We start from the raw sequence: 13,052 nt of genomic DNA, 5'->3' as shown, positions 1-13,052 counted from the left end.
GCTATTAATAACACAGACCGACAGACTGACGGCCTTTTCTCTTTCAGCTGACTTTGGCTTCGCACGATACCTCCAGAGCAACATGATGGCAGCCACGCTGTGTGGCTCCCCCATGTACATGGTGGGTGCAGGTGTGCGTGTGTTTGTGTGTGTGTGAGGGTGTCATGTCTGCAGTCTCTTGTTCTCCAGCAACCTGCAGCTGGAACGGTCCTTTCAGAGCATGACCTCTAACCTCTGTCCTCTAACCAGGCCCCAGAAGTGATCATGTCTCAGAACTATGACGCCAAGGCAGACCTGTGGAGCATTGGAACTGTCGTCTACCAGTGTCTCGTAGGGAAGCCCCCTTTCCAGGTAGGATGGAGAGCGAGAGAGCAGCATTAAACTGTGTGAAATATCAAATAAAATGGTATTTGTCACATGTGCGGAATACAACAGGTGTAGACGTTACAGAGAAATCCTTACTTACAAGCCCTTAACCAACAATGCAGTTTTAAGAAAATATGCCCCCCCCCCAAAAAAGTAAGAGATGATAAGAATAACAAATAATTAAAGAGCAGCAGTAAATAACACTAGCGGTGTTATATACAGGGGGTACTAGTACAATGTGTGGGGGCACCGCTGTCGAGGTCATTGAGGTAACATGTACATGTAGGTAGAGTTATTAAAGTGACTATGCATAGATAATAACAGAGTAGCAGCAGCGTAGAAGGGATGGGGGCAATGCAAATAGTCTGGGTAGCCATTTGATTAGCTGTTCAGGAGTCTTATGGCTTGGGGGTAGAAGCTGTTTAGAAGCTTCTTGGACCTAGACTTGGTGCTCCGGTACCGCTTGCCGTGCAGTAGAAGAGAGAAAAGTCTATGACTAGGGTGGCTGGAGTCTTTGACAATTTTTAGGGCCTTCCTCTGACACCGCCTGGTATAAACATCGTGGATAGCAGGAAGCTTGGCCCTGGTGATGTACTGGGCCGTACACACTACCCTCTGTAGTGCCTTGAGGTCGGAGGCCGAGCAGTTGCCATACCAGGCAATGATGCAACCCTTCAGGATGCTCTCGATGGTGCAGCTGTAAAACCTTTTGAGGATCTGATGACCCATGCCAAATCTTTTCAGTCTGCTGAGGGTGAATAGGTTTTGTCGTGCTCTCTTCACGACTGTCTTGGTGTGCTTTGACCATGTTAGTTTGTTGGTGATGTAGACACCAAGGAATTTGAAACTCTCGACCTGCTCCGCTACAGCCCCATTGATGTTAATGGGGGTGTGCTCGGTCCTCCTTTTCCTGTAGTCCACAATCATCTCCTTTGTCTTGGTCACTTTGAGGGAGAGGTTGTTGTCCTTGCACACGGTCAGGTCTCTGACCTTCTTCCCATAGGCTGTCTCATCATTGTCGGTGATCAGGCCTACCACTGGTGTTGGAGTCGTGCCTGGCCGTGTAGTCATGAGTGAACAGGGAGTACAGGAGGGGACTGAGCACGCACCCCTGAGGGGCCCCCATGTTGAGGATCAGAGTGGCGGCTGTGTTGTTACTTACCCTTACCACCTGGGGGCGGCCCGTCAGGAAGTCCAGGATCCAGTTGCCAAGGGATGCGTTTAGTCCCAGGGTCTTTAGCATAGTGATAAGCTTTGAGGGCATTCTCACATAGGTGTTCCTTTTGTCCAGGTGTGAAAGGGCAGTGTGGAGTGCAATAGAGATTGCATCATCTGTGGATCTGTGTCCACAGATTAAATATGAAATATGTCACCCATGATGTGTGTTTATAGAAGTAGTATACAACCCCCCTGTCGCTCTGTTGTCTCTCTCTCTCTGTCTGTCTGTCTGTCTTTAGGCCAACAGTCCGCAGGACCTGAGGATGTTCTATGAGAAGAACAAGTCGCTGCTACCCATGTAGGTCAACAGATGATAGGATTTAGGAATTATTTAATTATCTGATCGAGGGCTTTTGGGCTGAAAATCATGTTTTTAACTAGAATGTATGTCTGTTCCTCTATTACTTAGCATCCCGAGGGAGACGTCTCCTTCCCTTGGCAACCTGTTGCTAGGCCTGCTGCAGAGGAACCAGAAGGACAGGATGGACTTCGGTCAGTTCTGACATCACTTCCCTTCCAGAAAGGAAATGATTTAATACGTCATGTTTCTTATCTATAAATTATACATTACTTCTCTAACATTCACACTTCTGTCTTGTTGTATCAGATGCGTTTTTCAGTCATCCTTTCTTAGATCCAGCATCTGCCATCAAAAAATGTGAGTAGATAGATGAGAACTTCCTTCATCAATAACGGGGAAATACCTGTTGTGGTGTCAGAGCTGTATTGTGAGGTGGCATTGATGTTAAGAGCACTTAGGTCTTGTGTGAAAACGTGTATTTGTATGTTTTTTTTCTTCAGCATGCCCTGTTCCAGTACCCAACTGCCCTAGCGCTGTGACCGACATCACATATGGCAGCTCACCCTCTGTTCGCTACAACTCCCCTGCCGTAAGTTCATCCTGATTGCCTATACACCTCATAGTTGCATTCCACACCCAGTGGGTTTATCCGTACCTCAAGGCATAGCACCACACCTCAACACTCAGCGCTTAACAATCTAGACTTTGTACAGTAGCTCAGTGGGAAAATGGACAAACTGAGTTTCCCAGGGATGTACTCTTTCTCTCTGTCCACTGTGATTGCATTATTCTGGCAGTCTACATAGCCCAGTCTGGCACTAATTGAATTGCACAGCCCAAGCCCTCTCTCTCACTGAGATTTTAATCCTCTCACTTTCTTTCTTTGCCCTACCCTCCTAATACACACACACACCACCTACCCCCACCAACATAAACACACCTTTTGCTCACTACAACACAAACGCACGCATACCCCTTCCCTTCTCTAGTCTCTCCCAGACATGCAGACGTTACCTGAGGACTCTCTGTCGTCGCCCCCCCTGGGCCCTCCAAACTACCTGCAGCTGTCTAAGGAGTCTGGAGGAAGCACCAGCAGCAAGAACTCCTCAAGCGACACGGACGACTTTGTCCTGGTGCCACACCTCTCCACAGAGTCTTGTGAGTCTGCAGGAACACACACATGCAGACATGCACACACACACACACACTAAGACTGGACACTTGCTACTCCTTATTACACTAGTTAGGCCTATTGACAACACTACATGTACATTGTGCACCTACGTACACTCTTAGACTAAGCACCTGCTATAAAACGCACACTGAGCACCTACTCACACTTGACACACACAGTTGACCAAATAGCAACACATTTTGAGTGGCAGTATGGGTAGTCCGTTAATTCACTTATGTGCCATGGTTTATACTCTTGTCTGGTTGGCTCACTTCCCTCTTCCTCAGATGACCAGCCAATGGGAGCAGTGGGGCATCGGCCGTCCGGAGAGTGGTGTGGAGGGTGAGTGTAACGTCATCAACTTCAGCTCTTAACATGGATTCAGCCAGTGTGTGTGCGTATTTATGTACAGTACCAGTCAAAAGTTTTTGACACACCTACTCATTCAAGGGCTTTTCTTTATTTTTACTATTTTCTACATTGTACAATTATAGTGAAGACATTAAAACTATGATATAACACATGGAATCATGTAGTAACCAAAAAAGTATTAAACTAATCAAAATATATTTTATATTTGAGATTCTTCAATGTAACCACCCTTTGCCTTGATGACAGCTTTGCACACTCTTGGCATTCTCTCAACCAGCTTCGCCTGGAATGCTTTTCCAACAGTCTTGAAGGAGTTCCCGCATATACTGAGCACTTGTTGGCTGCTTTTCCTTCACTCGGGGGTCCAACTCATCCCAAACCATCTCAATTGGATTGAGGTCGGGTGATTGTGGAGGCCAGGTCATCTGATGCAGCACTCCATAACTCTCCTTCTTGGTCAAATAGCCCTTAAACAGTCTTGAGGTGTATTGGGTCATTGTCCTGTTGAAAAACAAATGATAGTCCCATTAAGCGGAAACCGGATGGGATGGCGTATCGCTGCAGAATGCTGTGGTAGCCATGCTGGTTAAGTGTGCCTTGAACTGTAAATAAATCCCAGACAGTGTCACCAGCAAAGCACCAGCACACGTCCTCCATGCTTCATGGTGGGAACCACACATGCAGGAATCATCCGTTCACCTACAGTACTCTGCGTCTCACAAAGACACCAGCGGTTGGAACCAAAAATCTACAATTTCAGACGAAAGGACAGATTTCGACCAGTTTAATGTCCTTTGCTCGTGTTTGTTTGGGCCAAGCAAGTCTCTTCTTATTGGTGTCCTTTAGTAGTGGCTTCTTTGCAGCAATTCAACCTTGAAGTCCTGTTTCGCACAGTCTCCTCTGAACAGCTGTTGAGATGTGTCTGTTAGTGAATTCTGTGAAGAATTTATTTGGGCTGCAGTTTCTGAGGCCGGTAACTCTAATGAACGTATCCCCTGCAACAGAGGTAACTCTGGGTCTTCCTTTCCTGTGGTGGTCCTCATGAGAGCCCGTTACATCATAGCACTTGATGGTTTTTGTGTCTGCACTTGAAGAAACTTTCAAAGTTCTTGAAATGTTCCTTATTGACTGACCTTCATGTCTTAAAGTAATGATGGACTGTCGTTTCTCTTTGCTTATTTGAGCTGTTCTTGCCATAATATGGACTCGGTCTTTTACCAAATAGGACTATCTTCTGTATACCACCCCTACCTTGTCACAACACAACTGATTGGCCCAAATGCATTAAGAAGGAAAGAAATTCCAGAAATGTCTTTTAATAAGGCACACCTGTTAATTGAAATGCATTCCAGGTGACTACCTCATTAAGCTGGTTGAGAGAATGCAAAGTGTGTGCAAAGGTGTAATCAAGGCAAAAGTCTACTTTGAAAAATATCAAATATATTTTGATTTGTTGAACACTTGTTTGGTTACTACATGATGCCATATGTGTTATTTCATAGTTTTGATGTCTTCACTATTATTCTACAATGTAGAAAATAGTACAAATAAAGATCAACCCTTGAATGAGTCGGTGTGTCTGACCTTTTGACTGGTACTGTATGTATGTATGAGAAAAAGTGTTTAAAGCTGTCCAACTCTTTGTCTGATTTGGCCCGGCCACCATTTCAGAAAAGAACATAAAGCCTGTCCCTGCACCACCTCTGGTTATCCTTGGAGCACAATATCTAGATGACCTGACCTAGCTTCTCTGTTGACTCCCCTGGGCTTGACCGTGTTGCACCTTGCTCATTGGAAATCTATCATGTTTTCACTGTTGACTTGTTGCGTCATGGAAATGTAACTTAAGCTCAGAAAAGATGAATAAACAGTCTGTTTGACCTGTGTCCCTAAACTGGTATATTTCAGGAAATGGCCAATTTTTTTTTTTTTACATTTTTCAGCAATTAGATTTATAGCACATTAGACAGATCTAACAATGATTGTCACAAAACATAACATAATAAATATGTGTGGTGGATGTTGACAAGGACCAAGATTAAAAATAGACTGTAGCTGATGGAGATATGAGCCAGTCTGACGTGCATGCTGCTATTTCAGCCCCAGATATCAGGTGTGTGTGTGTGTAGTGACGTGTGTGTGTAGTGACGTGTGTGTGTGTAGTGACGTGTGTGTGTAGTGACGTGTGTGTGTGTAGTGACGTGTGTGTGTGTGTAGTGACGTGTGTGTGTGTTTAGTGACGTGTGTGTGTGTAGTGACGTGTGTGTTTAGTGACGTGTGTGTGTAGTGACGTGTGTGTGTAGTGACGTGTGTGTGTGTAGTGACGTGTGTGTGTGTGTGTGTGTAGTGACGTGTGTGTGTGTGCGTGCAGTGACGTGTGTGTGTGTGCGTGTATTGACGTGCGTGTAGTGACGTGAGTGTGTGTGCGTGTAGTGACGGTGTGTGTGTGTGTGTGTGTGTGTGTGTGTGTGCACGCGCGAGTGACGTGGTGTGTGTGTGTGTGTGTGTGCGCGAGTGACGTGTGTGTGTGTGTGCGCGCGAGTGACGTGTGTGTGTGTGCGCGCGAGTGACGTGTGTGTGCGCGCGCGAGTGACGTGTGTGTGCGCGCGCGAGTGACGTGTGTGTGTGTGCGCGCGCGAGTGACGTGTGTGTGTGTGCGCGCGCGAGTGACGTGTGTGTGTGTGTGTGTGTGTGTGTGTGTGTGTGTGTGTGTGTGTGCGCGAGTGACGTGTGTGTGTGTGTGTGCGCGAGTGACACGTGTGTGTGTGTGTGCGCATGAGTGACGTGTGTCCGTCAGCTGTGAACAGGCTCTGCATGAGTAAGTGCATTCTGTCTACTCCACATGGACATTTCAATGTATAACTCTACTGGTGTCATCTCTGTCAGTCTGCACAGCAGCTGTGTTTTGTTCATTTTATACCCCTTAGTCATAAACTACATGATATTTGTGTCTGAAAGCAATATATTAGTCTTCCTTTTCCATGAAACTATGTCAAAGGCTAAATAAGGTATTTTGTTCAAGTCAAAATCGATTTGATTTGTGCTTATATTGTGTAGATGTCTCAGATAAATGGCTACTGTGTATCCTAAACAACCCAGACTAGGCAGGTCTGTGGTATAAGAATAGATCTCTTACACAGGAAATCGCTCTGGGCAAACGTCATGGCACCTCAAGTGACTGTCTCATACACACAGAGCAGAGACACAAACACCACTTCTCCCCAAAGTCACTTCCTCCTCTCCTGTGACCCCACACTCTCTCTCTCTGTTTGTAAATAACCTGCAGCATGACAAGGCTCTCCACCCTTATCTATCACTCTCTTTTTCTTTTCGCTCCCCCTGTTCCTCTCCCTGTTTCTCTTTGTAAAAAGCCTCCAGTAATACTGTTTTCTAATGCTCTGTTTCTCTCTTTGTAAAAAGCCTCCAGTAATACTGTTTTCTAATGCTCTGTTTCTCTCTTTGTAAAAAGCCTCCAGTAATACTGTTTCTAATGCTCTGTTTCTCTCTTTGTAAATGGCCTCCAGTAATACTGTTTCTAATGCTCTGTTTCTCTCTTTGTAAAAAGCCTCCAGTAATACTGTTTTCTAATGCTCTGTTTCTCTCTTTGTAAATGGCCTCCAGTAATACTGTTTTCTAACTCTCTGTTTCTCTCTTTGTAAATGGCCTCCAGTAATACTGTTTTCTAACTCTCTGTTTCTCTCTCCCTGTCTTGTATTCACACTCATTTGGTCTATTCCTTGCTTGTTTCTCCCTGTCACTCTCTCCTCAATCATATAGCTGCTTTCCTCCTTTCTCACCATCTCTCTATATTCGTCTTTGGGGTGATCGTTTCTCCCCCCTCTTTTCCCTATCACCCTGACGCTTAAAGAGATCCTCCAAAGTTACGAATAGAAATTTGTACAATATGTTATGAATTTGTAAGTACTTAAGATCCTTGACTGCGTCTTTAATTCTCTCTCTGCCTGTCCCTTTCCCCCATCCCTCCCCTCTCTTCATTCTCTTTCCCTTGGTTCCCTGGTTGTGCTGCCAGGTGGTTAACACTCAGCCTGTCCTTCTGTGACCTGTCTCTCTGCTGTGAGGTGAGGAGCTAGTTTGTATGAGTGCCAATAGAGTCATTCTCTATTCCTGGAGGATCCCACCCCTCAGTCGGCTCACATCACCTCAGCTCCCCTCAGCTCCCACAGTCACTTGTTTTTCCCCTGTGCTCTGTCTGTCCTTAATCGATCCCTGGGCCAGGGAATGCAAGGGAGGGAGGGAGAGTGCAGAGAGACAGAGCCACTACTAAGGATGAATATGGAGAAAAGAAGGGAGATAAGGAGAAAGAAAGAGAGCAGCTGCCCAAAATGAATGAGGAGAGGGCAACGAGCAGAGACAAAGCAAATAGAAAAAGTGGAGAGTATTTAGAGGGAGTGCACACAGAGGAGAGGGAAAATACAGTGCTGTGTTTCCATTCCCCTCTGGGTAGATGCAGTAAAGACAAACAGATTCCCTCTCTCCTCTCAAAGAAGATAGTCATGACTGACCTACAAACTGCCTATTGTTAGGGAGAGCATCCTGTGTAGCTCCAGTGTCCCCATTAGCTTCTGTTGTTAGAACACATCAGCTTGTAACAATCTGTTCTGGGGAGAAATGAATGTGTTAAACTGAATGACTGCATGGGGTAATACAGTGCACTGAGGTTATAGAATAAACCACGGATATGCCACTTTGATGAACCTTTATGGCCCTTTTTATTTTTGGTTGGAACTAGAAGGGCGATTGTGTCTTACCAAAAGCTATGTTAATGTGTGTTATGTTAAAATGTGTTTCTTTGCTTCTCGGAGTGGAAAGCAGACAAAGAAAACCCTTTGTCTGTGTGTTGCTGCTGTACAGGACAGACGGATGGTCGTGTGCCTCGCGTGTATCCCTCGGTCTATTCCCTTTCTCTGGTCTACACCCTCCCCCGCTAACCATCTTATTACATAATGCTGCTACTGTTACATCTGCCCTGTTCTATAACATTTATATTCCTCCTCCCCTTCCTCTTTCCTTTTTTCATTCTAAACCCAAGTGAACCCCCTATGGTTGACCCGTGTATGACTTTAGCTCAGGGAACATTTTGGACCAATGGAATAACAAAGGCATGTAAATGAGGCCAGCTTTCTTTCCGCCTGTCCCTCTGTCTGATAGGAGGCGGGCTTAGCACGTGCTATTGGCCGAGCCCTCAAACAACACTCTTCCATAACTCCTCCTCTTAGCACTGACTGCTCCCCACTGATTGGGCAGACACGTGTGTGTGTGTGTGTGTGTGTGTGTGTGTGTGTGTGTGTGTGTGCGCGCGCGCAATGGCCCTGCCCCCTCTGGGTTTTTGCAGGACTGAAGTTTAGTTCCTCCCCCAGCCTCAGTTGAAAATGCCATATGTGTAAAAAATGAAATAAGAAGAACTCTGAGACATAGCCTAGCTAGAAACTTCTAGTCAGTCTTCATGTTCTATTTATACAAATGCTGTCTCAGAAGGACTGAAGTATTTTTTTTTAACATTGAGTTCTATGGGTGTCATCATTCCTGAACAGATGGTGCAGTTTTGGCAGAACTAGCAGACAGACTGGCTAATGTTCCTGCTCTTCCCCCTTCACCACTCCAGGCAGCCGCAGACCACCGGACAGACCCCCATGGTGTCCCCCCGGGCAGAGACTACCCCCATCCCTGTGCCCACCCAGGTGCGGAACTACCAGCGCATCAAACAGAACCTCTCCAACAGCCCCACCACCGCGCTCTACGGCTCACACAGGTAAGAGACTGGGGAGGGTTAGGGAGGTGCCACTATCCTGGGGTGTTCCCTGAAGTACAGCTGTCATGGATAAGAAGTTGTTTGTTTTGTGGCTGTTCAGAGACTAGTCTATCTTGTTGTTTGATCTCTGATGACTAACCTTTGGGTTTGGAAAATTCACTTTCAACTCTGTCAGTTATTGCATCAGGCAATTAAGTTTCATCAGTTCAGTCAGTGGATATTGCTTGTGTTGTGGTGTGGTGGGGGGAAGTGCTTCAAGACATCTATAGAAAGGGAGGGAATAGGAAAAGGTTTCGAATCTCCTTTCGAGGCAAATTAGTTTTATTGTTGTGCTTCTATTGACTGTTGTGAGAGGAGATAAGAACATTGCCACAGGGATTAGTATAAAGTTCCTGTGGTGTTTTTCCATTGAGACTTACCCCCACACCAGTGGGCAGCCAGCTCTAGTGTGTGTTTCCATCAGGAGTGTGACACTAGAGACTTGTAGTAAGAATCAACAACCTCTGCATCATCAAGACTGTTGCTTTGCAAGAATGTGTTAATGTTCAAAGTTAGCCAGTGTTATGTAAATGCAAGCTGAAAAGTACCCAGGGTCTTACCTTGGCTCCAACTTAGAGCAGGCCCGCCGGAGCCATGTCCCAGTGAGACATGGGTACCGGCCCACATAGATGGAAACAGAAAAGTCTGAGCCTTTTGCGTAAGCTACTGGGGTAAATCCTCAATGGAAATGCGGCACTGGAGTAGCCTAGCTCCACAGTGAACCCTCAACCCTACACCCCCTACTTACCCTCACCACAGGGCCCCAAAGCCTGGGCAGCGGGTACTGAGTAGCCAGCCTCCCCAACTGCTGCCCCATTTCCCTTGGCCCTGGGTCTGACTCTGGAGTCCTCCAAGGACGATTAAGTTCTCTGTCACAGACCGACTACCCTGTCCCTTGACCATGTCTGGGCTAGTTAACAAGTTAGCGCTTAGCGCTAACAAGAAGAGATGAATGCAGAGAGCTAGCACAGCAGACTAGCAGAAAGACAGTGTGCAGACATCTCAGGGGAAGACTGGCTTCTATATGTGCCCGGCTGCTGCCTACGCTTTCTCTGTTCGCCATCTTTTTTTTTTTAAACTCCGTACATCTCTCAAGAGAGGAGGTGCAGGAGAAAGAGTGGAAGAGTACTCGCTATCAGCACAACAGTTTTCGCGAGGATAGGCTAACAGCTGTGTTTTGAAGTCCTGTGCTTGCAGCGTGACAGGGTTGTCTTGGCAGCAAACTGACGGTCGCTGAATAACTCAGGAAGTTTATATTAGAACCAAGCGAAAAAGGCAACAGTTAGACACTGAGCTGAGGGAATGAAATCTAGCTAAGCTCATTGACAAAAGGTGTATTAAATGTTAATGTTTTCAGGTGTTTCAGAAAGGTTATTCAAGTGTTATTTCATGATAAACATGAAGGACAGTGGTTGGAAAATAGAGCTTCGCTGTAAGCTGAAAATAAGGGTGTTCATGAACTGTTAGACAAGTAATGAAGCTTGCTGGTGTTGGTTCTGGTGGACTAACAATGAATGTGTGTAACATTTTTGGTATGTATGTTCTGTATATTTGTGATATCTAAACCTCCATTGTGTGTGCTTGTTGTCTATGCAGGTCTGGTACAGTGAGGCGGTCCAACACCAGTCCCATGGGTTTCCCTAAGGTTGGCTCTGGGTCCCCCAGCTCTGCAGACTGCAGCCCTCAGATGACAGGCAGACGTCTCTCTATAGGCACCTCCCGCCCATACTCCCCCTCACCTCTGGGTAAGAACATGCCCCAACATGTCCCCATATCATTCAACACTCCTGGCATCATAATTATTTCACATTGAAATGTCTCATTGAAACTGCATTAATATGTCTGTGTTTCTCTTTAAGTGGGCACCATCCCAGAGCAGCTGGGTCACTGTTGCTGTGGACACCCTCAGGGCCATGAGTCCCGCAGCCACAGCTCCTCAGGAGGTGAGTTCAGTAGACTGACAGACATACAGACAGATAGAACAAGGCTGGGTTTCCCAAAAGCATCATGGCACTAAGATCATCTTAATTCCATTGAAACTAAATATGATCTTAGTGATATTATGCTCTGGGGAAACCCAGCCCATGATGACTTTTTAAGGAGACAAAGCCAGCTACAGAAGTGTTTACATGTTCTTCCCTCTCTCCCCTCCTCCCCCCGAGGCGGATGTTTATGCCATGAGTCAGGTTATTTTTTAAGTAACAGGTGTTCCATTAACGCTCTGGGAGGGAGGTTGTGTGTATGGGAGTTGAAGTGTTTCACCCACCCATCCACGCAGTTCTCACAAGTGTGTCACTATTTGAGTCAAGAGGCCAGTATCCATGGCAACCCCCGTGAAGTAAGTGGGACTTACCCTGAGCAAAACAGTGCAGATACAGTTAGTTCTTAGTCTCCTTTAGAAAACTTGATGACCTACTAAAGAAAAAAACAGAAGTTTCCAGGGTCTTTTTGAACTTCTCAACAGCAATCCTGTGAATGAACAAGACACTCATAAAAACAGGAACCTAGTGGCCCTTTACTGCTGCTATTTTTGACTTGGTTTACAGTGGAAAAATACACATTTCAAGACTGTAGAGCCATCTAGTGGTGAATTTTAAATCTTCTCTAGATCAGTATGCGCTAACTCCACTGACACTATACTAACACTAATGTAACTAATACTAACACTAATGTAACTAATGATCGCCACTAAAACAATTATTAATGTGAAACTTAAACTTTTACATTAAGTGAAAAAAAAATTACTTGTATGAATGAATCTCTGTGTGTCTCTTTTAGGTTCTCCAGTGCCGTCCTCCCAGTTACTGGGTGGTCGCCTGCAGAGTGCCCCCACCCTGACTGAGGTCTACCACACCAGACAGAAACTCCACAAGCAGCTGTCAGACCCCATCCAGCCCTCCACCTCCAACTACCCCCCCAGCCACTCCCCCCACCTGGGTCGCCCTGGCAACCTGGGCACCTCCCCCACCAAACACCTGGGCTCCTCCCCCCGCTCCTCTGATTGGCTGACGAAGTCGCCTCTGCCCACAATCATTGGCTCCCCCACCAAGGTCGGTTGAGTTGATAACCATTTTGGCATGTTTTAATCATTAGCCTAATTCTGTTTTGCGTGTCCTACTTACCACAACCAGTAACTGTTGACCTCTATGTCCTTGTTCAGCCCGTCTCGGCCCCATTTAAGATCCCTAAGACGCAGGCGTCCTGTAACCTGATGGCCCTGGCAGACAGTCCCACACCCACTAAGACCCTGGCGGATGCACGGGACATCTGTGCCTACCACTGTACCCCCTACCCCAGTGAGCGCCAGTCTGCCCCTGAGGCCAGCAGGACCACGTTTGGCAGGTAAACGGTGCGCTGTTGTCTTTTTCTCTGTCTCATTCTCTCTTTGTGGGTAATATATCTCTTCTCAATGTGTTTCTCTCCCCAGGTCTGTCAGTACTAGCCGTCTGTCTGAACAGCCAGTCAGAATCACTCTAGGGGGACAGCCCTACCAGGGAAGCACAGACAGCCTCAACGCAGAGCGGCCCATGGATACAGGTAAATAACACACACACACACACACACACACACACACACACACACACACACGCACACTGTCCTAGTTTCATCCTCCCAGGTATAAATAATGGAACAGATGTTTTTACCATTAATTAGAAAAGAGCTAGAGACTGAAAATGAGTCGTGAAATAACCTAGCTGGTAAACTGACCTGGACATCAATGTTTTAGTAGATAATACTTACCCGTTGTCCCAAAGAACAACACAAATACAAACACGCACCAGTCTCTCTGCTTTATTGATTCTCGCCCTGCA

The 13,052-nt window shown here is 46.2% G+C and overlaps 1 protein-coding gene across 2 annotated transcripts in view; it reads left to right on the top strand.

Moving 5' to 3' along the window:
- Positions 1–13,052, top strand: part of LOC106581221 (serine/threonine-protein kinase ULK2) — a 54,354-nt gene that overhangs the window by 36,141 nt on the left and 5,161 nt on the right. For both annotated transcript variants that reach the window (XM_014163134.2, XM_014163133.2), the window contains exons 7-20: positions 48–121; positions 250–351; positions 1,824–1,882; positions 1,994–2,076; positions 2,192–2,242; positions 2,386–2,474; positions 2,875–3,043; positions 3,347–3,401; positions 9,055–9,201; positions 10,837–10,985; positions 11,100–11,183; positions 12,019–12,290; positions 12,401–12,582; positions 12,668–12,777. In XM_014163134.2, coding sequence (XP_014018609.1) covers positions 48–121; positions 250–351; positions 1,824–1,882; positions 1,994–2,076; positions 2,192–2,242; positions 2,386–2,474; positions 2,875–3,043; positions 3,347–3,401; positions 9,055–9,201; positions 10,837–10,985; positions 11,100–11,183; positions 12,019–12,290; positions 12,401–12,582; positions 12,668–12,777 — 1,626 coding nt within the window. The remainder of the gene's footprint in view (positions 1–47; positions 122–249; positions 352–1,823; positions 1,883–1,993; positions 2,077–2,191; positions 2,243–2,385; positions 2,475–2,874; positions 3,044–3,346; positions 3,402–9,054; positions 9,202–10,836; positions 10,986–11,099; positions 11,184–12,018; positions 12,291–12,400; positions 12,583–12,667; positions 12,778–13,052) is intronic.

This window comes from Salmo salar, chromosome ssa20, assembly GCF_905237065.1.
Source record: "Salmo salar chromosome ssa20, Ssal_v3.1, whole genome shotgun sequence".
Classification (NCBI taxonomy): Eukaryota; Metazoa; Chordata; class Actinopteri; order Salmoniformes; family Salmonidae; genus Salmo; species Salmo salar.
Note: the sequence above shows the minus strand (reverse complement) of the source record. Positions and strands in the feature narration are given on the sequence as shown.